We start from the raw sequence: 27,590 nt of genomic DNA, 5'->3' as shown, positions 1-27,590 counted from the left end.
TAAGTTCAATTTATACATGCCAGGTGCTGTTTACATTTAGCACTTTACTCCATAAGACCATCTGAAGCAAGCTGTTGACAATTGCAAGTGTTGTACCTGGTAGCTTTACCATTTTATTTCAGATAAATATTTAATTTGCTATGAACATTTTCAAGTTTACAGAATAGGATGTGTGTGAATTCAGGGAAAGACAGTAAGCTGACATCATGTGAGTTTTAAATTAACTTTTTAAAAAAGCTTTATTGTTGCTGTTATTTCTTTGGTAGAAGACAAATACCAAGGTATTAGACCTAGCACTAGAAGACGTTCTCCCATTCCTCTCCGTCATGTGCATCCCTTGTTTCAACTAAACTCTGCTTAAATTATTCTGTCAAATTAGATACTGCTTTCATGGTATATTCACAAGGGCTTGCTTCAGCTTATGTTTTACTGGCTGCAGGATTGAGTCCAGAGAGTGGTGGTCAATGTTTCAATGTCTGCATGGAGATTGGTGATGAGTGGTGTCCCCGGGGGTTAGTGCTGGGGCCGATACTCTTCAATAACTTCATCGGTGACATTGACAGTGGGGTCAAGTGCACCTTCAGCAAGTTTGCTGGTGACATCAAGCTGTGTGGTATAGTTGTCACACTAGAGGGACAGGATGCTGTTCAGAGGAACCTAGACAGGGTTTTGAGCAGTTGGGCCCAGGTGAAACTCATGAGACTAGACAGATCCAAATCCAAGATATTCCTCTTGGGTCAAGGCAACCCCCATTACCAGTACACGCTGGGGGGATGAAAGGATCGACCGCAGCCCTGCCGAAAAAGACCTGGGGGTACTGATGGATGGGAAGCTGGACATGAGCCAGCAGTGTGCTCTCGCAGCCCAGAAAGCCAACCATATCCTGGGCTGCATCAAAAGAAGTGTAGCCAGCAGATCAAGGGAGGTGTGATCCTGCCCCTTTACTCTGCACTGGTGAGGCCTCACCTGGAGTACTGTGTCCAGTTGTGGAGTCCTTATACAGGAGAGAGGTGAACCTGTTGGAGTGCATCCTGAGAAGGACCACAGAAACGATCTGTGGAATGGAACAAATCTCCTACAAGGACAGGCTGAGAGAACTGGAGCTCTTCAGCCTGGAGAAGAGAGAGCTTGCAAGATGACCTGATAGTGGCCTTTCATTGTGTAAAGGGGAGCTACAGGAACAAAGGGGTTGGACTCTTTAGCAGGGTCTATGGTAGTAGGACAAGGGGAAATGGTTTCAAGCTCAAGAAGAGTAGATGAGATTTAGATATAAGGAAAAAATCTTTTAAAAATTTTAAAAAGTGAGAGTGGTCAGGCATTGGAACAGGTTGCCCAGTGGTGTGGTTGATGCCCCATCCCTGGAGACTTTAACGATAAGGCTGGATAAGGCCCTGAGCAGCCTGACATAGCTGTGCATGTCCCTGTTCATTGCAGGGAGATTGGATTAGGTGGCCTTCAGTGGTCCCTTCCAACTCTTAAGGATTTTATGCTTAAGGGCTACTTCATGAAGCAAATCAAGTGGCTATTTTGTGGCATGAGTGGTTAATAGAAAGTGAAAAACAAAATATTTGTCAAGTTTAAATTATATTTAAAAGAAACACGAAGTGTCATTTTCTAGTTTTAAAGCTTTATGATTCTAGAAAATTAAAATCCTTAAAATACTTCAAGACAGAATGAGAGAGCAAATTTTGCTTCAGTCTTCCAGCAGGAACTCACTGTTGAAGGAAGAGGAGTTTACCAAATGTGCCAGATAGCCAGCAAATAGAGATTGTGTTGAATCTCTGGAGCTTGCTAGAACTTGTTCCTCAGTAACAACCCATAAACTTGCACTCACTGTAATTAAATCTAATGAACTTTTAAATTTTGCCCTGGCTAATGCTAGAAACTAATGAATTGGAAACACTTTTGTCTGAGCAAAGTATTAGAAATTCCTAGGAAGTAGCGATTCTTCCCCCCCTCCCCCAAAGATATTCATATGGTTTACTTTGAGTTTTCAGACCAAAAACATTTATTTCTTTCAGGTTATGGCTCATAGTTCACCACAGAGCATACTGGATGACGTTGCCATGGTAAGCAGGAATTGTGTAATTGATGTACCTTCTGCATTGCACTGGTAATCAATTGTGTGAGTTAGTAGGAGTCCATAACAGAAATATTTGGTGTTCATAGAATGTGCATACTGTAGGTAGATACGAAAGCTGTTTTGATTAAACAGCTTATGCTAGCACAGATGTGATATTCTAGTTATGGCCTCTAGGTAGAAAATAGTTTATCCAGTGCTTCACTCAGAGTATTAACTTTGATTATATTACCTCTGCTGCATTGGAATTGGGTGTTAAGCAGTCTTTCTTCTGGCTGCAGATCATGATATGTCTACTATAATTATCATTACTAGAATCTTTAACCTAAAAAAATAATGTTTAAAATGTGTGTTTCCTACAGGTACTAGATGAAGAAGCTGAAGTTTTCATAGTCAAAATGTGGAGGTTGTTGATATACGAGACAGAAGCCAAGAAGATTGGTCTAGTGAAATAAAGCACTCTCCTTGCTTCTAGGGTTCCATTTCACTTTTTGTTTTTTTTTTTTCCCCATCATACAAGGACTTCAAATCTTCTCTGTTCTCAGAGACTTGAGACCTGTATTTTTTTTTAATGTAGAAAATGTGAATTTTTTTTTTTGTCCTCTGCTTAGAGGCCCCTTCTACCCTTCTCAGTTAGTTATCTGAAATCCTGCATTGGCTCTCTTTATAATTCACCAGGTACAATTACCGGTATGTTTTATAAGCTGCAGCTACTGTACACGCTCTCTGGTAATCTTATGTTACTTTGATTCTTGTAAATATTAAAAAAAAAAAAGCCCCTCTTTTGCAAAATATTTGCACTTAACATGGAACTATTCTCAGTTACGGATTTAAATTTAATTTAAACTGAGTGGTTAGAGCTGCTTTCATGGAACAGTTTTGTGTGTTTTCTGGACTCCTTACCTAATTCTGGAAACTTACCTAATTCTGGAAAAGGAGTTTCCTCAGACTTCTGGTTCTGACATGAACCATTACTGGTCTTGCTATATCATTGCCCATTTAGCTACCAATAAAGCTGGAAATTGATTTTCTGCAGGTACTCTGCTTCTTTCCTAGGAAGTGCAAATTGCAGGAAGCTTTTAATTTGCTCAGTTAAAACAAGAACAGAACCTCAGTAAGTGCTATTTTTTTTTAAACCTTGCATATGTTTTGCTCAATTTCATTTTTATCACATCTCTGTAGTTCCTCATCTCCAAAGTAAAGTAATGGATTTTTTTTTTTAAGAAATTAATTTTAAAAACTTTTTTTTAGAACGTAAGGAGGAAAGAAAACACACATGCTTGGGAAGCTTCAGAGTTGTAACTGAGTGTAGTAGTTGACAAAAACTAAACCGTAAGTTTTCAAACAAAGCTGAAGTCTTGTTTTTATCCATACTGTTAAAAATAGCCCTGACTTTTGCTTTCTACTGTAAGCAGTCTATTGTCCACAAAAAGAGGGTTGTATTTTACTGCCTTGTTTGTATGGATTTTTATAAATAGGCTGATGTGATATAAATGATGAGATGTACTGTAAACTGCATTTTTTATCTCATACCCAGGTAAGAAGACAAATCAATAATGTGCTATGAACTGTTTTGATTGCAGAACTGTGTTCCAGGGAGCAAACTATCTCAAAAACACTTTTAATTTTTAAACAAAATTCTTAATAGCAAACAAATTAAGTAAAGGTGTTCCAGTATCTCTATATTGTATTTAACTGAAGGATACAGGTTGACCTGTTCAGAAAACATAACTGTGACCTTGAGTTACTAGTTCTTTGTATCTGGAGAGGGGACTTAAAAACACTGTTCTTAACAAATGGGATCGTGTAAAGGTTCCACCATGTAAATATTTCAAATATTAAAAATGTATATATTTGATTTCAGGACTGACCTTCTGGAGTCTTGTGCAGCATACAATTTTTTTAACACTGCTTTCTGAATCGGTGAATCAACATGTGCTCACAAATTAGGGTGTAGGGGTTTTTTAAACTTCCACCTCATTTCTGTGAGGTCCCTAGAATCCTGCACATGCAGATGGGATCCCTGTGTGTTCTTTCACATCCCTGTCATATTATACATTATGTGCTTTTCTTAACGTGAAGCATAATGCTCAGATGTTACCATTACACTGTGCTTAAATTTGTGTGAGGCTTACATGCTCCACCTTCCCCTTCCTCCCCTAGTTTTCCAAATTCTCAAGAAGTTCAGAACTTGCCCTGTTCCTAGTAAGTATAGAGAAGAGGTGAACTTCATGGGTGCTTTTTGTTCTGCTAATACAGCATTCTATCAGTAGTATTTAAACAAGCAAAATACAAGAAGTGCCCCATAATGCTACCACGAGACAGATTGCCTCATGTCCTTGTTGAGATTGAGATTTCTAGTTGTGAAATGTCAGCTTATTTTCTTTTGCCCTACATTAAAGTTGTATATTCATCTATTATGTTATTTATGGAATGGATGTAAGCTTATACACTCCCCAAGGAGACTGAAGGTGGCATCTGGGTGAGGAAGATCTAGTACTTAAACTGGAATGTTAACTATCCAAGTAATTGAGATTTGCATCTGTAGTGGGAGGAAGTAGGAATGATCACTGTATTGGGTACGGTGTCATAGAATCATAAAAGGGTTTAAGTTGGAAGGGACCTTAAAGCCCACCCTGCCCCAATCCTGTGCTGTGGGCAGGGCTGCCACCCACCAGATCAGGCTGCCCGGGGCCCATCCAGCCTCGCCTTGAGCCCCTCCAGGGTTGGGGTATATATGGCTGCATATGCCACAATATATTCCATGATATAAATTAAGTATTTCAGGTTGTGTGTAGAGGAAGAGTAGCAGTGTATCTCTAGCAGAGCTGGATGTACATGGCACTGATCTGGGCTTCATTGTAGAGCTGGGCTTTTCTCCTTAACCTGCCTGCATCCTGTGAGAACCCCTTAAACTGCCGTTCGGTGCTGTTTGGGACATGAGGACATCGTGTAATCAAAGTACTGTTTCCATTACAGTGCACTGGAGAGAAGTGAAGAAACCACAGACAAATTCATTACTGAGAGTGATCTATTTTTATATTGTTAATTTGAGACTCTTTTTTTTAGAATATTTGCATGTTCACTTAGTCCTTTGGTGTTTCTCACTTAAGACTTCCTGTCATCTCTGCACTGAAGTAACAGGCAGCATAGCGGTCCACCTGTGGGCTGGGGAAGGCCACCAACTGTTTAGTTTTCTATCTTCTATTTTTTATTATTAGTATTTCTCTTAGAAAAGCATTGGATTTTATGCTTTTATTAAGGGAGGTGCTAGGTAGGTATGTCAGGAGTTGGTTATGCTTAAAACTGGAATCTGTGCCACGAGCGTCACTTCAAAATTCTGTACGAGCACAGGACGTCATAATGCAAACCTGCACCCGGTGCAGCCACAGTAAGGTGCTGTAATGGGGTATTTCAGCACAGGTCCAAACAAGCGGAGTCAGTAGCGACAGTGAAGAGCCGGGTGCAGCTGAACGCCGCTGATCTGTGCTGCTGAAGGAAACCAAGCTCGCGCCCGGCAGCACGACTCCGTCCTCCGCGCCTCGTGCCCCCCGCGCGCGGACGTTCCCGCCTTTTTCCGTCTCGCGCAGCGCTGAGGAGAATCTGCCGGTCCACTCCGGTCCGGTCCCGTCCCGCCGGGACCCAAAGGCCGCGCTCCGGCCCCGCCGCTACCGTCGGAAGTGAGGTCGCGGCCCAGGCGGGGCCTGGGCCGGAAGCGAGTGGGGCCGGGTTGCGGGTGCTCAGGAGCCGGTGGCCGAGTCCGTGGAACGGAGCTGGTCCGGGCAGGTCGGTGTGGGGGGCCGCGTGTGGGACCGGGCTGGAGCAGCGCCAGGTGCGCCGCGCTCTGAGGGGCGAGCCGGGGGGGGGGGGGGCGGGTCCTATCTCCCCCCGGGCCGCTCTAGCCGGTGTGTGGGAATCGGTGCGCTGCGGGCGGGCTGCGCACACGGAGCCGGGCCGGGGTCGCCCCGCGGGGCCCCCAGGAGATTGGCGTGGGGCGGCCGGGTCGGGGGCACCGGCGCCGGTGTTTGTGAACGCCCTGCGCCATACAGCTGGGGCGGGGTCCCGGACCGCTCCCCGGGCGGGGCGGGCGTGGGGAGGCTGCGCCCGCTGGGGCACAACCGGACTCCCGGAGCGCCGCTTTCCTGTCTCGGCTGCGCGGTGGGGCTGGGGGCGCTCGGCCGGAGTGCTGCGGCATTAGTCCGGGAGGGCTGCAGCCACCTGTTGCTACATGAGGCACAGTGCGGGTTAACGGCCCGCTCGGTGCTGGCTCCCCGTTCTCTTCTGGCTCGGGAAAAGGCTCTAAAGCCTTCCTGTAAGTTGCGGTCCATTATTAGATGGCTGCAAATAATATACGAAAGCTACGCTGTATGAAAGGCAAAAGGGACAAGCTAGATTTTTTTTGAAGACAGGTGTTTATTAACAGTTTATTTAGGAAACATAAAGTTTTGTGAAGTCCTTTTCAAGTTAAACAGGTAAAAATGTAACTTGCTTCTGCTTGCACCCGTTTTATTTCTAGATTTCATTCATTCGCAGTTTCAAACTTGGGAGCATTCATTTAGGAGGATAAAATTGCCTTTGACGGTGTCCTGAAGATGTTGTCAGGGCTCCTGAGCTTTAAAAAGGAATTTCTCTAACAAAGCATGGCTTCTGAGGCCTCTTAGTGCCATTCACTCTCTGCTATCACTTCTGGCACCACCCCCTCCTGCCGTTTTCTCTTTTTCTCTGCCCCTCAATAGCGGGATCGTTTGGTGGATTTGAGGTGGTTTCTGTCTGTACTGGCCTTTAAGTGGGACTCCGTGAGGATGTTTGTTGTTGTTGTTGTTTTCCCTATTATTTTTATTATTTTACCTAGTTTAGGATTTTGGTGTGATCCTGTGTAAGTCTCATTCCAATAATCCACGTTTGGAGATAAAAACACGAGCATTTGTAGTGGCACTGGCACGGAGGATTTGCAACAGCATTGTGTATATTCTGTAGTTCGCACTGAAGAATTAGAGCAAAGCCTTCAAAAGTAAAAGCAACGTAATGCCTATTTATTTGCATCTAGGCTTACATTTCATTGCATTTTAAACCAGGCATGCTTTACTTTTAATTACAAGCACAGAATAGAACCATTCTCCTGGCAAATGCTGCATTGGCTTTCCAAATGGTTTGATGTTCCCACTGGACTGTTAAATTGATGTTCATTCTAATGGCCCTTCCATGTAAGCTGCCTTACTCGGCAGAAGAAACACCTTCTGCATCTTTGCAGATATGAAGCTAAACTAAAGGTGCTGTCTGGTGGCTTGCTCCTGCCAAAAGTGAGAGGCCTTGCTTTGTGCAGCACCCAGATGTCGTCCTTCTGTAAATGTTTCTGGATCTCTCCAAGCACTGGCTGCAAATGTACTATAACAGCAGCAAAATACTGTAGTTTTCTTTCCTTGGCTTTGTTTTCTTCCACTGCAGTGAGTTAAATGTACTGGAAAAAGACTGGAGAGCAAGAGCAGCTTGTGGTGGAAGCAGCAACTGGCACTTCCCTGTTAGCAGCAGTGGCTGTTAATTTCGTTCACTGTGTTCTGTGCAACCAAACCTGTGAATTATTCGGACAGACCCACTGTTTCTTAAAGTTGTGCTTTTTTCTGAAATACATCACTCTTCAACCATTTTTCACTATATTTGTTTATTTTCTTTTGTTGTGGAGTAACTGTCCAGTTCTAGCTTATTCACGTTTTCTTAGGATAATATTAGCGTGCAATTTTCTTTTAATGTAAGGATATATTAAGTTTTAAAAGCATAGGGAACTTTCAGGTACACTTAGCTCATACTTCAAACCTACCACTAGGGTTATGCACGTGAGTTCCTGAGGCTCAGCTGAAATACTGCTTTGTGTTGCTTTTTGAGTATTACAGTAGGAAACGTGTCACATCCAGATTTTAAATGATCAAGTTAAATTGGATCATCCTTGCTTGAAGTTTACTAATGGTTGAGCTTAGTAGTAATCCAGAAATGAAGAGCTAGGATCAATTGTACTCTGAGTTGAAAACATGCAAATAATGCTTTGAGCAAGTATACAGTACTTCTCTTTTATTGCACAAGATAGAATGGAGAACTGTTTGAATATTTAGTTTGTGGCTGACTTACTTCCGTGGTTGATGAACTAATTTGATAACGCCCAGATACTCTTATTTTTGTTCTGGAAAATCCCTGTTACGACCTATCCAAAAAGATGTGCCACAGTTCGGTATCGCTGTGAAGAGAGAAAATGGTTATCTTTGGTCTGTGTGAGCTCTAAGAATTGGGCTAGGGAGGAGATGGTGAATTAGGTGATAAAAGAAAAAAGGTTTCTCACACATCTTTTTCCTTTCAGCGTCAAGATCCATTTTGTGTAGAATTAAGTGGTTCCCAGAGGACAGCCTCAATGACAGAACTGTCTGCGCATTTACCCCAGTTTCAGCATGGGCAGATGACAGAAAACTTCCCTGATAACCACCTCAGCAACACCGTATGTAACAAACTATTTTATCACCTGGTAGCAATTAAATTAGGAAGATTAATCAGTGTGGATGAACATATAGTTCAGAACTGTGGAAATCAATTCGTTGGCAGTTATTTTCTCTGCCTGACTGTTGTGATTAGCGGTGCTGAAAGAAGTATTCTGTGAATTTTCTGATGTCCTAAACTCATTTTTATACACAGTCTTCTCCCGGTTTTAAGTGATTCAGGAGTGACCAGACCCTCTGTTATGTAAATAAAAAAATGAAGTGGGATGTTCTCATAGCAAACTTTGACTTCCAGCTGGTGAGATGAATTGAGCTCTGGCTCTGATCTGCTTGATTCAGAGGTGTCTGTCTTACTAGTTAATTTTAGTGTAAGTAGAGCTTCAGACCTGGGTTTTGTCATTGTTATTACTGAAGAACTACTGCTGTGCAGAAGGAACAGCACTGTATTGGCTTAATTTTGAATAACTGTCAGGGTGTTCTAAGAGTTCTTGAGGGTTGGGTTGGGTAAAAACTCAAACCTTTAACTTTTAAATCATTGCTTTGAAAGATGTAATTGTGCAATTATTGCCAAAACTGTTGTACAGTAAAACCAAATCTCGATGATCTACTTGGGTGTGGTTTTCAGGCGCTGGGATTTGTCACACTCAGTTCTTTGTTCCTGCTGCAGCTCTTGAGTACCTGTTTTCCTTATGACAAAGAAATGCTCTGCAATTAAGTCACACCTAGCCATGTTTATGGCAGTGATTCAAGACAGCATTTTGACCCTTGTTCTAATTTCTCTGCACAATCCAACACATTAAATGGAAATTTCAAAAATCGCTGTATTTATTTCTCAGAGCAACTTTGTGCTATAGACATGTAGAACCTTTGAAAATTCATGTTGAAATTAAGAAGTTACAGTGACTTAAGACCTTGCTGATTATAGAAACTGTTACTTAAAATAGGAAAGTGGAAACTGTCCTGTTGCATAGGTTGTGCTTGTACTTCAGAGGGAAGGAAAAAAGTTTATTTTCATCTTTGACAGGTGGGAGATTAACCGTTGTTGAGCATTTCTGGCACAGTGAAAAGGCAGAGCTCTGTCATTAGCTCTGGGCTCACTGTCCTCGCAGAATGCTTGTTGGTGCTCCTTCCCAGCAATGGGGACAGATATTTTTATTTCCTTCTCACTGCCAGACTGTGCCCATCTAGTACCCAGACTATACCCACAAGTACAGCTTGTGCTTTTTTTTCTCAATACTTATTAAGTGTAACTGAAGGTGTAGCTTCAATACTTAGGCGTAGTGATTTCTCTCCCCTACGTCAATCTGCACTGTTTTTGTGCATGAGTGCAGTAATTATTTCTTTCCTAAGTATCCCTAGATTCTATTGGCTAACAGTCAGTATGAAGAAATCTCCAAGTGAGCATCTGCCATCCCCTTTTAGTTACACACTAGGAGTTCAGCCCAGGCTTCAGTGCCTGTCACTGTATGACACCTTTAAACATAAATGGTGAATGTGAGAACTAATGAAGAAGTCTATGCCTACTGTCAGGCAAGAGGATTCGCTACCAACGTATAAGTTTAGATTCAAGAAATAAAAATATTTTATCAAATATGCTAGCTTTCTATCTGTTGGTCCAGGGGCATCGATCTAGGTTTGCTATTAACTATTTTCCTGATAGGAAAAAAAGCCGATCATTTGCTTTTGATGTTGTTTATTCACCTGAAAGCGCGTAGTTCATAACTTACGTTTGCTTACGGTATTACAACAGGTGTTACTGACTTTTTAGCTTCAGAATTTTCACTTTTAACTATGTCTGAGGAAAGTGAAGAGTCTGTTCCTTTGCTCGCACTTCAGCAGGAGTCCATGGCCTCTGCTCTGTTTAATACCGATCAGGTAGGATATGAGTGCACTTCGTTCTTTTAAGCAGAGGGGCACATGCATGTCACATTTAGTAACGCTTTAGTTCACTAAACAGAAAGTACAACTTTTCTCTAGTTTGACAAGAGAGATTAGTTCAAACAATAACTTATAGTATCTCTTCTAATGCTGTTCAAATTTTCATAGACTGTGTTTTAATGTGTGAAGACATTTTGTAATTGTGTCTTTGTTCCTTACAAGTGAAGGGAACAGAATGGCACATACTGGTCCAATTTCTTCAGTTTTCCTTTGAGTTAAATTCTGCAGGTTTTTGGTAGTGCTGTAGTAATGTGTAGTTGATCAGGCTTTCCCTTTGGCGGTTTTTGTGTTTGCGTTGCAAATCGTAGAATTCTATTTTAGTCTCTATGTTTCTGTGCCTAAGACAGGGCTAGGTACTCCCTCATGCAGAACTGCTGTTACCACAGAGAAAGAGCAGCGTATTTTACAGGTATGCAGAAACCTGAATGCTAATTCTGCTTTACTTGTGAAGTGTTCGAAATCTCTGATCCTCTCCAGTGTAGAGTTACTTGCGGTCATCTTAGGCAGTTTATTTAGAGTAGTAAGCTTGTTGTTCTCATGTTGTAGACTGAGAGAAATGGAGCACTTTCACAATGAAAGTGAAAAATGTTAGAGTCAAGCTATGATCTGTACAGAAAGAGGGTCACGTGTAGGCAGTCTGCTGAACGGTCGGAGCTTCAGAACCGTTAAACATTACATTTACTTGTGTTCTCCAGTATTCCTGTTTCTATCTGTACTAACTGTACATAAGGACCTCACATAAAATACCAAGTGGTTTATAATGAATCTTTTAATTTAGTAAGAAATAATCTTGAATCTGAAATCTTTTTTAAGGTATGCATCAAGTTAATGATATGAAATTCAATTAAAGGCTAAAAGCGGAATTAAAAAAAGAATCTTGTTGCCCACTAATTCTACGTGCGTAATTCAGACAATTTTAGCTGTTTTGTTTTCTTACACTCAGTTTCCTCTTGGGGGAAAAAAAAAAAAAAAAGCAAATTTTCATAGAGGACTCTTCTTGAAGTGCTAAGTTTGATCCTGAGGATACCACACACAAAAAAAATAAAAAAATAGGCAGTCATTTTGGTATGTATTTCTACTGTGCAAAGTTTTGTGAAAGTAACTTTTTCTTGAGTTAGGGAAGCTGTAAAGCTTCAACCAGGGTTTTTGCTTTGTCAGTGTTTGCAATTCAAAGTCCAGGGACTTGTGCTCCTTAATCACTTAAGTGTTTTTGAAAACTACACTATCCATGTGTTTGACATCATTTATAAGAGAGAAAGTGGGACAATTCTGTGTAAAGAATCTCCAGAATAGCTATTACTTTACCAAAAAAGCTTCAGTGAATGCTGTTAAGAACAAGTAATGGAACTTAAACATTGCATGTTTAAGGAAAATAATTACTTGTGTAGCAGTTCTTAAATAGAAGTACATTCGGTTGTATTCATTGTCCTATCCTATGTCTAGACCAATTTTACTTAGTTCTATTTTTAAGGCATTGCAAAACGTATCTCTCTTCAGTTTGTTGTACTTTTTTGATCTTGAGCTTCTCTAGTACATTTACTGACACTGAACTGTTTGTAAAGGAAATAATTCTGAAGTTTTAAGATTCATTTTTTAAGGAACCAAGTCTTCATATTACATCTTATTTGTGTGAAGCCTCTTAAATAGCTGAAATTTGAACAGTACAGCATCAACTACAGATGATAACAAATGGGGTGGAAAAAGAGGCTAGTCTGTATAATCTGGTGCATTCTAGGGCTTTGTTTAGAGTGACCAGTAAACATTAAAAGATTCTCTGTAGTCCAGAGCAGGTGAAATGTAGCTCACTCTTTTACTGTGTTCTCTGTGTGTGCATACAACATACAATTCTAAATGTTCCCTTCTTAAAAAATACAGGCTTGATCATTTACTTACAGACAGTATTTTAACTCAGAATTCTTTACAAGTTGAGTTCCTGAATTATGTTTTTGCTTTTGGTTGATCTTAATTCTTCCAAGGATGATGTGGAAAGTCTCTGTCCTTGTGTTTGAATCATAGCGTAATCAGGAAGGCTTGGAGGCTCTTTTGTATTTGTTGACACAAGGGTGGCGGAATTTCTTCAATGCAAGCAAAGGGATTTGTCAGTAGTATCCTTGGGAAAGGAGAAGAAGAATCTGCTCACTTAACTCATTGCACTAAAACTTTCTGATCGAATCTAAGTATAAAGAAAAAGAATTATCTGAATTCAATCACTGTTTCTATGTTGTTCTTGCTAAGAATGCGTGAATGCAGTAGCTTGCAAAACACATTTTAATATGTTGTAGTTGATGTATTGTAGTGAGAGCTACGTGGTAAGGAAAGTAGGAATTTTCTTGGGAGTTTCATGGAAGGATCATAAATGTCTCTGGCATTATTTCTGGAAGCAGATATAATGAATTGTTGTCAGCTGTGAGTAATCTGCTGTCATGCACCTTTGTATCAGATGTAGTTTGGACAAAAGGAAAAAGCTCTATTTTGTTTAGTGTTTCCTTCAATTTGAAGAAAAGATGTTATAGACAATTAGATGCAACTGGAATTACTATTAGCTGCTATTCTTTTTTTAGTATAAATGTGAAACAGTGTTACTCTGGTTTAGATCTTGTTTTTGACAGTAAATGTCACCTTACACATTTTCCATCTTTAGCTTAATATATGGGAATATGATTGTGGATAGTTTCTGGTAGAACTGTGTTTTATATATTGCAGAATGATAACAGTGAAAGACGACGCCATGATAATAGTGAGCGCCGAAGAAATGACAATCCTGGGTCTGAGACCAATGGGCAGCCACAGAACAACATTCAGCAAGTGGTGGATCAAGATGAAGAAGAAGATGAGGAGCTAACACTGAAATATGGGGCAAAACATGTGATTATGTTGTTTGTACCTGTCACACTTTGCATGGTGGTCGTTGTTGCAACCATCAAGTCTGTCAGCTTTTATACACGCAAGGATGGACAGCTGTATGTATCAGTTTATTCTCTGTCTTTTCAGTGGACCCTCTTGGATAATTTTCTTTAATTTCCATTTCTTCAGGACTGTGATTGCAACAGTGTGCTTCCTCTTGTCTCCATTTTCACTATCACCAGCCCAAAGATAGTTTTATTTTATTACTTCCAGAAACCAAACTCTCCATCATGAATGGACATTTGTTGGTTGTCTGGTGACCACTCAAGATGATATCTTGCTTCTTACTACTTGATTCAAACCTTGGTCCCTGTTTTAAAACTGTGCTCTATGGTATTCATAAAATAAACTCAATCTGTAGCCAAAGCCATTTCAGCTGTACTCTGCTGGAATACAAAGGTTTTGGGAAGAAGAAATATCAGTAATCATTTAGGTGAAGTGCCTTATATGCCAAATACTGGTATGTCTGTAATGTTTGAGAAAGAAATTCAAATACAAGAGAAAAATAATGTTGTGAGGTTCAATTCTGTTGTAGTTACAGAAACTTTTGTGGAAGGTTTCCTGTATATAATAATATTTTTGTCAAAATACTAATATTACCAAAAAAAATAATAATTTCACTGAAAGATGGTTTAAGAGAAAGGAGGCAAAGGAAAAGCACTGAGCCTATCAGAACCTGCAGCAAATCAAACTAAATGTTTCCCTGTAAAAACATTTAGACAAAATTATTCAAACTTCATTTGGCTTTGAAATGTTTATACACTATAAGAATGTCATAAAATGGTAGTGAAGAAGAACTTTGTCTTTTGTTGAAAGAAAGTTGTTGATCAAAATTTATTTTTGTGGGGATTTTATTTATGGTAAGTATTTTATTTTTTTCCTGTCAAGTAATTAAGTGTTTTTTTCTCCCCAGCTCGTTTCTGTAAGAGCTGAGTGCTCATGCACTTTATTGGAGTCACTGGGAGATACTTCATTGTAAATCCACTAGATGGTGTGGTCTAGCTGCACTAATAGTAATGATTCATAGCCTGTGAGTAATTTCATTAAGCAACATGGATTTCTGCTTTTTTCGTTGTTTGTTTTACAAAGCTGAAAAGCTTTGTAGTAGTAGTCTAAGAATATAGGAAAGGCAAGTCTTCCAAGGAAGAATATACTATGTTGCCTTTCAAATTTTGGCTAAGTAGAAAATACTTGTACAGCTTTGAATTGACAGGTTACCGCAATTTTGTTCAGTGTTGGTGTTGTGTATCAGAAACATCTCTGGAGTGTACAGTGGTATTTCAATTGACTCTTTGTTGTTGTAGTATCTACACTCCCTTCACAGAAGAGACAGATACCATTGGACAGAGGGCCCTGAATTCAATTCTCAACGCTGCAATCATGATTAGTGTCATCATTGTCATGACCATACTCCTGGTTGTGCTTTACAAATACAGGTGCTACAAGGTGAGTGTAATTGACTTGAGTAAACGTGCTAGTTTTATTAGTACAGATTATCAAGGATGAAAAAAATGAAAGGTTATCAAGGATGAGTGAGGGAAAGTAGAAGCAGTGATTTTCAGTGTTTCAAAATGTTGTGGCTTCTCTCTCTTTCACAGAATGAGGAGACAGCAACCCAATATTAGCTCTGCTGGGTTGTTTTATCAGCAAGAATTAGGTTGGAAATTGTTTCTTATTCCTGTTAAATGTGGTGAAATCTTCTTGAGCACAAGAACTACAAAGCACAGGCCTGAAACTTGAAAGCTGTTGAAGAGTTCTGGGTCTCTTTAAGGAATCTCCTCCACCCCAGCCTGCCCTCGCTATATGAGCCTCCCAAGACTGATGTGTGCATGGCTGTACATGTCAGGTGATATCCTTATAGCAAATGCAAAGACTCAGAGGCTCTTCTGTGAAACACTTCAATCAAATAATGATGTGATCTAGGCAAGTCCAGGCTTAGCATATATAACTGCAATGTCACCTGCCCGAGAGGTGTACATGAAAATTTGTGGTTGTCTTTTGGTCCTAATGACCCATTTGGCAAAGCTTGGCATAACAGAATTTCCCAGTATGCAATTAATCTGTTTAAGAATTGTAAAACTGGCTGTGGGATCCATGCACTGGCACACAACTTTGCTTCAATTTATTTTGCTTTTAAGAGGGGAAGGTATGTGATCTTCATGGCTGTAGGTGAAACCCCTTTACAACGTGTGTGAGGAATGCCTCTGGCAATGATTTGGAGTAGTGTTTTTTAAGGTACGGGCGACCTCTCTTATCACGGTGTGGTGTTAGCTCTGAATTGACTAAGTTTTCTTTAGGAATGGTCACTTTTAATTATTCTAAGGGAGTACAATAACTAATGTGCTTCAGGTAGGTTCCTTAACTGCCCCTCACTTCTCTGCTGCTGATCTATCCAGTTTGTTTTTACTAAACTTTTCACACTTCTGGCTTCCCTCCTGACCTTACAGAGCACTGGATATTCTCATTACAAAATATATTATTGTACTTAAAAATTAGACTGATTAGACAAAAAAAGTTTTCTGTGTTTTTATTTTATACTAACTAAATATTATTTATTTAATTGCTAACAGAGTATTTTTATGCTGCTATATGAGAATGCTGTAAAATTGAGTTACCTGTGTGATTTTATTTATGTGCATTTCTATATGTAGAATATATTGTATATTATGAGGAATTTAACTTGTAATGAAAGAATGTTAGGCCTCCAACTGGTAATGATAATTTGCTTATCTTCAAGATTTCATCTGAAAACTCCTTTGAAGAAAGGAGCTTTATTGCTGTTTGCTTCCTGTGTTTCTCCTCTACATGAAAAGTTAAACATGATCCCAGTTAGAGCTCCAAAGTCTAACCAGAAAAAAATATCTTCCTCAATGATTGTGTTTGATTAGCTTTAATTTTTAACCCATTTTATAATCTGCATTCTACACTGGTCTGCCTAACTATTATCTGGCTGTTGTAATTCTCCACATTCTTCAATCCTTAGTTTTCTTCAATTTGTAACAGGTAGCTGGCTCTGTACCAACAACCAACAGTGTTGGAGCCATTGTCAAATGAAAAATGAAAATTCTTTCATTAGAAGACAATAAAACTGTTGTGATATGCTGTTAGCCAAATGGTGGCTGAAACGTATCTTAGGAAATACTTTGTCCTCTTTTCATACAAGCGATTTTTCCAGTGATTTAGAAAATGTGTGTGCACAAATGTTTGTTTCATTCTTAGTTTGCAGCACACCTGTACATAAAATGCTGACCTAAGTCAACTGTGACAGCCATCTTCATTAGTACCATTGATGGTAGTTATGCAAAAGTGTGTAAACGTTTGCTGAACTGTGGCCTTGGAGTTTGATATTTTTAGCATTTTACAGTACTAGAATGAAATGTTCCTATTGTGGTATTTTCTTAGGTGGTGAGATAATTTAAGAGCTGCAAATATAGATCAAGTTAAAGAAAGAAATGTCTGAGCTAGTTTTACTCTTTTTTTTCCAAATGTTTTCAACTAATTTTATAGAGAAATAAAGTTGCTGTCAGATGACTAGTTAGATACATAGGTAAACTTAGAAATTGTTAGAAAGCTGGATTCTGTTTCAGATATCTATAAGTCTTCAGTTTTCATGCTGTGTGTACCGTTGGGCTCATTGATCTTCATTTTTAAGTCACACAATAATATACAAGAATATTACACTCTTCCTTCAGTGCAGAGTCTGAGCTGATATTATTTGCAAGTTCAAATCTGTGTGCTTCCCCTCCAATACAAAACAGAACTGTTGTGTTTAGTTTTTTTAATTGTTGGTTTTGTGTATCTGCTACCATATCATATTAAGGGGTTATGTGTACAGATAAGTGGTAGAGAATATGGAAATCCTAATATAGCCATCATTAATGAAATTACAATTCTGGCAGGTAAACACTGAAAGTTTTCTGTGTTTTAGCATTTAATTATGTAGCTGAATTCTGAAAATGACTCAGAATGAGGGCAAGCTTTTTAATAGTGCAAAAATTAGTCATTTTTTTCCTATCTTTGTTAGTGCTGGATGTTTCTGCTCTGTTACAATGGTGTTGTTATCAAAGTAATCTTAACATATACAAGAAATAGTTTGCATTGTGTAGAACCTCTGCTGAAACATCACAAAATGCTTAAAATTAACAAATGTAAACTGGGACTCAATTTGGTGTATAGGATAAATGTAAAACCAAAGAGAGAGAGATCTGAATATCATTTTCCTGCTTTAATCAAAAGGGAAAGTAGCATTAAAAGCATTTTTAAGAAGCTATTATCTTAAAAATACTAAACCTAAAAAAAAAAATTGGTATGTATTTTTCCAGGTGATCCACGGTTGGCTTATCATTTCTTCTCTTTTGCTGCTTTTCTTTTTTTCATTCATCTATCTAGGGTAAGTGAACAAAAGCATTATGATGTATTATTTTTCATGTAGTATTTTCGAACTAGCCCCTGAATCTTAACAAGAATGATACCAAATAAGCTGCTGCTAGTGAATTAAAATTTTTAGTTTTAATATACAGCTTTATAGAGAGATTTATGGATTTTAGTGCATCTTAAAGTATGCTACTCCTGTCACACTGATTACCTAAGTAAAGTATGTTCCTCAGATTAGCTTATACTGTTACCATTTCTGATTATTTGATTTTTTGTAAGCATATGACTGAAGAGTAGCTCTTTGCATCATGGCTTTGTAAGGAGACAGGTGAGTAAGGACAGATGTGTTCTGTGTGCCTTTAAAGATTCATTATAACCTCACAGATTCTTATTTTTAAGAAATCACGAGCATGATCAAAATAACTGTTTATTTAGCAGTGTCCTCTCCTGTCCATTTCTGGATTGACTGAAAAGTGAATGTAGATGAAAATTTGCGGAAGGATGAAATAATTTGAATTGAGTAAACACCAGTAAAACTGTCCCCTTTGTGAAGAGTAGTTTCTAATTAAGTATTAACTGGAGGTATTACTTGACATCTGTGTTATTACACTGAGTAGGAAGATGTTTAAAAAAAGAAAAGAAAAAAACAAAAAACCTGAAGACTTGTTTCCATAGTTTTGAGCAAATGCAGTCTATAGTCCTTTTTATTTGCCTTTTCTTTATTTTTTTAGTGAGGTTTTTAAGACGTATAACGTTGCCATGGACTACATTACAGTGGCACTCATAATCTGGAACTTTGGTGTTGTGGGAATGATTTGTATCCATTGGAAGGGCCCACTTCGGCTTCAGCAAGCATATCTCATTATGATAAGCGCTCTCATGGCATTGGTGTTCATTAAGTATCTTCCCGAATGGACTGCATGGCTTATCCTGGCTGTCATTTCAGTGTACGGTAAGAACTGGGGCAAGCCATTGTAACAGAAAATGTGGCAGGAATTTCTTCTATTTCATAGTTTTCCACTTGTCTGACTAGGCCTTATAAAAGAACCAGGGGGGGGGAGGGAGATCATCCAAACTAGTGGGTAAGGTGATTACAGACTACAGAAATAAAGTCATTAACTAAACTAAGATAAGTCCCCTGCAGCTAACAGCTTTGTGTGTCTGTGTGATGCCATCTTCCTCCATGTCTTCTGAACTTCATAAATTCTTTGGAGAGGAAGAAAGGTTAGAATTTAAGTAATTCAAGAGAGGAGGAAATAAGAACAATATGACAACACAGGTCTCTTTTCAATGAAAGTGGAGAGGTTTTCTGTTTCCCATTTTACCTAGAATCCTTGAAAACGACTGTATATTCAGAATTTAGGAGTTTCTAGTTTGGATGTTGCCCTGTGTAGGTATAGATCTGCCCAGCCTACAAATTACTCAGGTTTACAGACACAGGAACCGTGCTGTGATCCATATCTAATAAAATGAAGAGTCAAGGAAGGATTCAAGGCAGTTTTCATTGCTCAGTCATTTTACTTACAGGAGGATGTGCTTTACTGTTACCTTGATTTAAAAGTAAAAAGAAAATTTAATTTGAATTATTAAACATTCAGCCTTTTCAGAATGGGGACTGGAAATAGAGACCTCGGTGTAGTTTTTTCATAAATCTTTAGAGGGCACTGGACACTGGAAAAAGCTTTTTTATTTTTTTCTTCACAGCATGTGCCTTGAATACCTCACAGTTTTTTCTTTCTGCAAAGCTTTGTAATCCTGTTTTTTCTTTTTCACAGTTGCACTTCTTTTCTTCTTTAAGTGGAAATAAATGAGCAATCATTTCTATTCCATAAAAATTATATATTTACCTGTTGCCTTTAAATTTCTTTTAGCATTAAACTGGTGTTAAGAAAGAGCTTCAGTAATAGACAGCAAACCTGAGTATTTCAGAGATGTTAACTGAATCGTAGTTTTTGAGAATTATTTGCTTTCAACTTGCAAATCAACATAGATATACAGCAGCATTTGCAGTTGCATGACATGTTAAGTGGGAAATGTTGTATTTTATAATTAATTCATATGTTACAATCATATGTAAAATAGGTTTTACAACTGAGAATATTAATAAACTATTCGTTTGATACCCTTAGTGTAAGATTTCTCTAAACCTCTGATTAAAGTGATGAAATTGTGGGAATGGCTGTTCTATGCTTTTTAAAGCTGGTAAACCATCTTAACTTTTGCAGAGAAAGCTTTTGATGATCAAAAAATAAGCAGCACAGAAGTAATAGTTTTGAGTGTTACCTAAGATTTCTGAAGCCAATATTGTAAAGTTTTATGTTCTTAGAAACTAAAATACGTGCTCTTTCTTTTAATGACTTTTTATCTGTAAACTTCCTGGAGAAGCAGTTAAGTTCCATGATAAGGTGTTTTTACATCTGTCCCAAAGAACATTAGTTTGCTGTTTTGTGGTCTGCTAAAGTTATGGCTTTGGAAAAAAAGAAACAAAAAACCTCAGGCTTGTTGAACCTATCCAAGTTCATGAGGATCTGCAGGTGATGAAACATCAAACTAAATGTCTATAGTATTGCTTCTAGGTTTTAGTTAGCCACAAAACTGCTTAGTACTTAAGGGAAAGATCAACTACTTAAGAAAAAGTAGAGCACATGAACAGGACCAATTAATTTACCACTTTAAATTTAATATGATGATCTTTGTCTGACTGGTCTCCGTCCGTTCCACGTGTGCAAGACGAGACTAGGAGCACATTCTTACATTTGTTACACATTGCCATGCAGCTAGGAGGGGTGAAGCAGTTGAAAAGAGCAATGAAATAGGGGTCTGAAAAATGGTGGTCTGCAGTGACATATGTATGCTTAGACACTCTTCTAAGTGTCAGTTCAAGGCAAAAAATTAACTTTCTGTGAGGTGCTGACCTGTGACTGGTCACTGCCTCTCTCAGAAGTCTGTGTTCATGGTGGCGTTTTACCTTATTACCAGTATCCATAATTGTTATACTTAAAACAAACAAACAAAACCGAAAAAAGCTCACTTCTTAAAAGTATGTCTGCGTTAATGTTAGATGTGTTTACTCTTCCTTCCAGATTTGGTTGCTGTCTTATGTCCTAAAGGTCCTCTTCGTATGTTAGTTGAAACAGCTCAGGAGAGAAATGAAACGCTCTTCCCAGCACTTATTTACTCCTGTAAGTATATTTAGGTTGTTCCAAAAGTAATACCTCATTTTGATTTTCGTGGAGACTACAACAGATACAAAAAGCACAATAACACTATTTGATAGAGCAAATTCTCAACTACAAAAACTGTTTTTCAGTGTAGTCACCACCATTAGCTATGCATTTTCACTAGCAGTGAACAAGAGCCTGTATGCCATGCTTGTTAAAAAAAAAAAAAAAATTGCACCAGAAGGAATCACCTGCTGTTGCTATCACTGCTGCTGAAATGCACCACTCACTGCTTCATTGTGCTCACATCTACTGTTTGGTCTCCATAAACGTTCAGCAAGTGTCAGTGAAGGTCAGTGAGTGCAATTATTTCCCAGTGGAGGAATTCACTGATACACCTGTGCTTCGTATGCATTTCCATGTCAGATGCCTTGTGGTCAGAGTACCCCTCTGCTGTCTTCTGTCACACCAACAAAATGTACTGGAATATTGGTGGGAATGTTCAACCTCTACCACCATGCCACCATCTGCTTCTGATGTCATAGGCCAACATAATAAAAATAGTAGGTACTACTTTCAGAGCAGCCCTCATATTTTATTAAATACTTCAAACTTACAATCACACACTGAGCTGAAATTGTTTTCTTTTTTCTTTGTTTTAACATGTTGTTTTCCAGCTGGAATAGTCAGATCATCTGGGTCTCAGTTTTCCTTTTGCTTTTTACTCAAAAATATGAAGCATCTTCTGGCTAAGATTTTCAGAATGAAAAACAGCATGTTTTGTTCTTATGAAGTAGGAACAGGAAAAAAAACGATAATACACCAAAGTAGTGTGTCATTAGGCTGTGAATTCAGAAGGAGCACTTCTTCAGAAAGTATTTGTCAACTTCCTGTCCTTAAATAACCTATGTGTTTGTAAAGAAAAGGGAGAGATTGACTGAGAAATTAATTGACAAAAACGTTTTTTGCAAGGCTTGACTTTTTATGTGTTGTTTCTACTGTCAACTGTGAAAAAACCACCTTTGGGACACAAGTTGCTGTTAAGACCTGAGTATCAATTGGCAGTTAATTTTGGTATCCACAAGAATAAAACTTGTAGCTGGTACCAGTTGTGTTGCAGGTATTGTGACTTAATGAGAGTAAAACTGTCTCATATAATTACTTATGTTCCGTGTTTCTAGTTAGATTCACATGGGTAATCATGAAATGGGTTAATCATAGATCATTCTCCTGGTGCTGAAAAAGAGTCTGCATCCTGATGCAGGAAGTGTTTTGTGTGGTAACCTCCACACTGGCGACTTACGGGACAGTGGAGAAAGGGGGAAGGACTTCTTTATCTTTCATTCTTACTATGTTTTACTGATAGTATTCATAGTTACATGTCTTTCTTTTTTGTGGGAGTAAAGGTTAATGCTGAGAAACGGCATATAAAATATGCTTGGTATATAAAATGCACCATTAAAGTGTGACAGCATTTACTTATCTCAAGACCAGAGAATTCTTTGTGCTGGAAGGAAACACAGAATAATTAACTCTGTAGAGGCATGTTCTAATTTCAAGTTACTTTTATACTAGTCTTTATAGAACTTTTCACTTGCAGTTGGAAGAACTGATAAATGGAAAAAAGTAAAGTACTCACTGATTCAGACTTTCAGGGTGGACCTCATATATCGAAGTAATGCTGCCATTTTTTTCAGTATTTAATAAGAATAAAACTTGTATTCATCAAATTCTATAAATGCATGTTATAGCTGGTACTGACTGTGTTCCAGATATTACTGTGATTTAATGAGAGTAAAATTGCCTCATGAAAAAGACAGTTATTCCAAAATAATAGGAAAAACAATGGGTTGATGCCAACACCAGCTCAGAATGAGATATCATTAGCTGTACTGTTTGTTTTTAATAGCAACAATGGTGTGGCTAGTGAACATGGCTGAGGAAGATCCAGAAGGCCAACGGAAAGCTTCTAAAAACTCCACTTACGATAAACAAGGTGAGTTTTTCTTTGACAAGCCTTTATAGTTGTCATTTTATATGTGTTCATGGATACACAGTTTTTAGCTTTTTAAGTGTTTTGGCTATTGTAGAAGAGTGGAAAAGCAGAAGCCTTATTAGGAATGATGAATTAATTAAGACTGAAAAAATTCCTCCCTTATTGTGCAACGAATGCTCTTGCACTCATCATTCTGGAACACAGGATAGTGATGATGATATGACTCAGTGGACAACTATTTACTGAGCTCAACTGGTTGTCAAATTGGTTAATCTAGTATATGCTAGTTCATACTTATATTGGTATGAAACAGAAATGCCATGCAACTAGTGTTTAAAAACAGAACTTGTTTACTCAAATAGCTCAGAGAAGAATTTCTGAGTTTGATATATAGTATGTAATTTTCAGTAATGTTTTCTGTTTTACTGGAAAATTAAACTCAAATCTTTACTGACTAGAGGAGCTAGTAGTAGATGGGAGTTAATTCTTTAAGTTATGATAGTTGAATTACGTCACCACAGGACTTCCAATCTGTTATATCAAAGTACTCTTGAATACTAGAACTTGGGTGCCACTTATAGATGCAGTGAGTGCAGAGTGCATGTTGACTCTGGTGTGTTAAAGTATTAAAATCACGAGAATCTCTTGTAATGGTGTGTGTGCTAATATTAGATATTTCTAAATCTTATCTTTTTTTTTCCCATCACTCTTCTATGATGTTTTATGTGGAGAGTGCATTATGAGTTATAAGATGCATTGAAAAAAAAAAAAATTTAAATGCCTTTCTTCCTTTGAGCTCCGGCAAACCAGTCTCAGAATGAAGATGCTGAAGCAGATGATGGTGGCTTTAGTCAAGAGTGGCAGCAACAAAGAGACAATAGAATAGGACCCATTGAATCAACACCTGAATCACGAGCTGCTGTTCAGGCTCTGCCTAGTAACTCTCAAACCAGTGAAGACCCTGAAGAAAGTGAGTATGGAGTACTGTCTCTGAAAGACTTAGTCTGAAGCTAGTTAATGTTAGTCATTGTGACTGCATGGATATGGCATGCTGTGAGCTAGTAGCAGGCTGAAGAGCTCTTCTTGCTTATGATCAGTATTGTCATGCTTTGTAGAAATAATATGTTTTTGCTGCAGAAGTGAGGTATATTGGCTAAACTTATCTTCCATGTGATAAACAGATTGAAAACTTCAACAGCATAATCTATGAAGTTGCTTTTAGACCATTATACGCTCCATTGCATTAGCTTCTGACTCTTTCATGCAATGTTCTGCCGTGTATCACCTCTTTTGGATTTTAGGCCCTGTAAATACTGTCCTTAACTTTTTAAACTTTAAATAACTATAATCTACTCTGGACAAAGCAGTGTTTAAAGACCTAATTGGGGACTGGAATGCATTCAGATTGCAACGGACTTCATTATTTCCTTCTCCACTCTGCTGAGGTGCAGAATCTTTGGAGAACAAGTGATATCAATACTCAGATATCTGTTTTAGCAGATTCATGATTTTCAGTTGGAATTTAAGCTAGTATTAGAATTGCAGATATCTGAATAAATAAGGGCCTGTGTGCCTAACGAATGGCTCTTCTCAGGTGGTAGTGCTGTATTTAGCAGGTGCACCTGCTTTCTGTGTTTCCCCGGTGCTCCTCTGTTTAAAAATACAGGGTTCTGTTTAAGAACACTTCAGTATTTGAATTTACTTTATTCTAAAACTTCCAAACTCCAGTTCCAAAATCATAGGAGTTGTATTGTTTTTGTTAGTTACCTGAATAACTATATTTCTTGTCTGAACAATGTTCATTTTCTTCTTCATGAATAATAAAGTGCAGTAATCCAGTCAGACATACTAACCAGCAGTAGCTTAGTAGAAATTTGGAGAATTTGCTTGTGTGGAAGAACCTTTTCTAGCCATTTCCTTTTTACTGTTTTGGCATGCTTGAAAGCAAGCATCTAGGTTTTGTCTCAGCAGTTACAGGATGTTTTAATTCTTAACGGCTTTTTTTGTGAGCGCACTGTCATGTTTGCTATGACTTTCAGTGCCTGCTGGAAGTAGCTTTTTTTTCCCCCCCAACTAAACGATCAACCAGGCATAAACCTGTTTTCATGCTCTGAGTTCTTTGCAGAGCTCTGAGGATTAAGTTTGGGGCTGGTAATCAGGTGACAAAGTAACTCATAGGCCAAACAAAAACAGCTGGTGAACTAATGTTCGGCCTCACTGGCTTAATAACTTGGACTAAAAGCTCAGGAACTGAAGTGACATTCAGGAAATTATCATTCTTTTATTTATAGACGTAATTGAATATTGTGCTTCCAGAGGTGTTGCTATGGTGGCAATTACAGTTTAAAAATAAAATACATTAACTCATCTTGGACTAAATACGTCCACTTTTTGACTTTGATATGCTCTGCAATTATACACAAGTGCTTTGTAGAACTACCTTAGTAAGAATTCTGTAGGAAAACTGACAAGGCAGCAGAATATTGTACTGTATATAGATTTCTAACTGACAAATAAAACATAATCTGCAAGTGACTCAGTTGCTTTCCCCCTCCCATGACCAGTTTTTATTTTATTTAATTATGCTAACATGTTCTGCTGAAGAACTATGACACAACAACCAAAAGTGGGAAAAAGAACCCCACAAATTATAATAAAATAATCTGAGTTTGTATATACTGCAATTGTATTTACAGTAAACTAGGAGTATGGAAAAGATATCATTACAAGATGAATTGATTAGGTAGTATAATGTTCCTCAGCCACCTTGTTTCACTAGAGCTTTTCTTTATCACTTGATTCGAGTAGTACTGTTCTTGGAAAAAAAAATAAAAATGCTCTTTTTAGTAAATCGTATTGATACTTAATTTAAATGTCTTATTTTCTGACAATTACAGATACTTGATATTAGTAGACTGATGCTTAATTCTTAATTCTGCTTAATTCTGTATTCACTTATATATTCACTTTTGCAGGAGGAGTAAAGCTAGGTTTAGGAGACTTCATTTTCTACAGCGTCCTGGTTGGCAAAGCCTCTGCAACGGCAAGCGGGGATTGGAATACAACTTTAGCATGTTTTGTAGCCATATTAATTGTAAGTATGACATAGCAAGATGATAGTGATAGTTTCTTATTCTCATCAGGGACAAAGTCGTAATTGTTTTTTTTCAGTTGGAATTTGTTTATTTGATGACTTGACTGCAAACTAATGAGGAGTTCAGCTGTGATTTGCATTGATTGTACATCTGTCACTTAGACCTTTTAGTTTAGGAAGTTATGAAATTTGATTGTATTTCTGAGATTTTGTGTGTCAGAGTTCCCTAATCTCTCCCTATCTTTTTTTTTTTTCTTCTCCTTAGGGTCTGTGCCTTACACTTCTGCTTCTTGCCATCTTTAAGAAGGCCTTACCAGCTCTTCCAATCTCCATTACTTTTGGGCTAGTTTTTTACTTTGCTACAGATAACTTGGTGCAGCCTTTTATGGACCAGCTAGCATTCCATCAGTTTTATATCTAGCACGCTTGTTGCTGATATTTTATGTATATTTGTATTTGTAGCAAATCTGGGAGGAGGAGAAACATCTTTCCCTCAGTTCTCAAGTGAAACTGAAGTTTAATATTCAAGATTCTAAGCCTGAATCATTACAACTTCCTCCAGTTTTTTGGTTATTTCTCTTAGACAAGTGATGCATTGGGCACCACATGAATTTTCCTGTGCAAAAGTGGTTTCTTCCTGATGGCCGGTCTAAACTGGGTGTTATTATATCAGAGGTAATCTGATATACATATCTCTGGCAAGGACCACCTGTGTGTAAATGGCTAATGCTTCCACCAGCAATGTGATCTCCACCACAGGTTGATTATTTTCAAAGCATTAAGGGTGCTCAGGACTTCCTTCCTATTGACAGAGGAAGCTGACAAATCACATGGAACTTGTCCCTGTAAGCCAACTCAAACTTCTTCAGCAGTGATTCCTTGACAGCTGATTTTGACTCTGCTTTGTGTAAGGCGAGAATAACTTAGTAGCAGTTCAACAAAGGGAGAAAATACTGTTGCTCTCTAAAAGTGCTCCACCCTTTATAGCCTCTGTGCCCAGGTGTGCTTGGTTTAGTACCTTTAAACTTTTTTTTCCCCCCACACTGGAGCTGGAGCCTATTTTGAGTTTCTTTGTATTCTCAAGCATGGAGTGCACCTTCTGTACACCTGCTTCAGTTTATGTAGCTATTTGGACTTGGACTGAACTATATGGCAGAAGGGTTCACAAAGTCCTAATTTGGATCTAAGATTCTAAAAGGTTGGTAAACTACACTGAAAGGCAACTTTAGGACTTACTGTTTGCTCTTGCAAATCGTTTTGCTAGGTCACCACTTCAAACTCTGTTGTTGAGAGTAGCCACTAACAGCATAGACTGCATTGTTGTTATATGTTCGTTCGAGATTTTCATGAAATAAGTAGACATTCACAACGGTTCCAAATGGAGTTGAGCTTTCCAGATCTAGAGGCCAAAGTGCTATCAGTAGGACTTCTAATGTTTCATTGAAATTTTTCTCTTAAAAAAAAAAGAAAAAGGTCGTTTACAGTTCTCTTGACCTGAAATGGTCATTCAACCATCTGAGACCAAGGTTGAGCAGGGAATTATTTTTTTTCCTGAGGATACTTA

The 27,590-nt window shown here is 38.3% G+C and overlaps 3 protein-coding genes across 10 annotated transcripts in view; 2 read left to right on the top strand and 1 right to left on the bottom strand.

Moving 5' to 3' along the window:
* Positions 1-3,943, top strand: part of RBM25 (RNA binding motif protein 25) — a 33,794-nt gene extending 29,851 nt beyond the window's left edge. For all 4 annotated transcript variants that reach the window (NM_001199684.2, XM_015287085.4, XM_040700955.2 and 1 more), the window contains 2 exons: positions 2,022-2,069; positions 2,443-3,943. In NM_001199684.2, the coding sequence (NP_001186613.1) occupies positions 2,022-2,069; positions 2,443-2,535 (141 nt within the window). In that variant the 3' untranslated portion in view covers positions 2,536-3,943. The remainder of the gene's footprint in view (positions 1-2,021; positions 2,070-2,442) is intronic.
* Positions 2,836-7,159, bottom strand: LOC121113286 (translation initiation factor IF-2-like). The gene is made up of 2 exons (XM_040701996.1): positions 7,134-7,159; positions 2,836-6,266 (listed from the first exon to the last, which is right to left on the bottom strand). The coding sequence occupies exons 1-2, from the start codon at positions 7,157-7,159 to the stop codon at positions 5,495-5,497; spliced, it is 798 nt and encodes a 265-aa protein (XP_040557930.1). The 3' UTR covers positions 2,836-5,494.
* On the top strand, positions 5,792-27,196 carry PSEN1 (presenilin 1). Of its 5 annotated transcripts, none has more exons than NM_204163.3 (11): positions 5,792-5,866; positions 8,427-8,561; positions 13,201-13,457; positions 14,706-14,847; positions 17,724-17,791; positions 18,507-18,727; positions 20,859-20,957; positions 22,846-22,932; positions 23,729-23,902; positions 25,908-26,026; positions 26,292-27,196. In NM_204163.3, exons 2-11 carry the CDS (start codon positions 8,478-8,480, stop codon positions 26,445-26,447), a joined length of 1,407 nt encoding a protein of 468 aa, NP_989494.2. In that variant the 5' UTR covers positions 5,792-5,866; positions 8,427-8,477; the 3' UTR covers positions 26,448-27,196. The 5 variants fall into 5 exon arrangements, with proteins under 5 accessions (NP_989494.2, XP_040556470.1, XP_040556472.1 ...); XM_040700536.2 differs by having other exon boundaries at positions 5,792-5,912; XM_040700538.2 differs by lacking the exon at positions 5,792-5,866 and adding an exon at positions 6,201-6,392.
* Positions 27,197-27,590: the final 394 nt, after the last annotated feature.

This window comes from Gallus gallus, chromosome 5 (assembly GCF_016699485.2).
Source record: "Gallus gallus isolate bGalGal1 chromosome 5, bGalGal1.mat.broiler.GRCg7b, whole genome shotgun sequence".
NCBI classification, from domain to species: domain Eukaryota; kingdom Metazoa; phylum Chordata; class Aves; order Galliformes; family Phasianidae; genus Gallus; species Gallus gallus.
The sequence above is the reverse complement of the archived record's forward strand: the minus strand, read 5'-3'. Positions and strand labels throughout refer to the sequence as shown.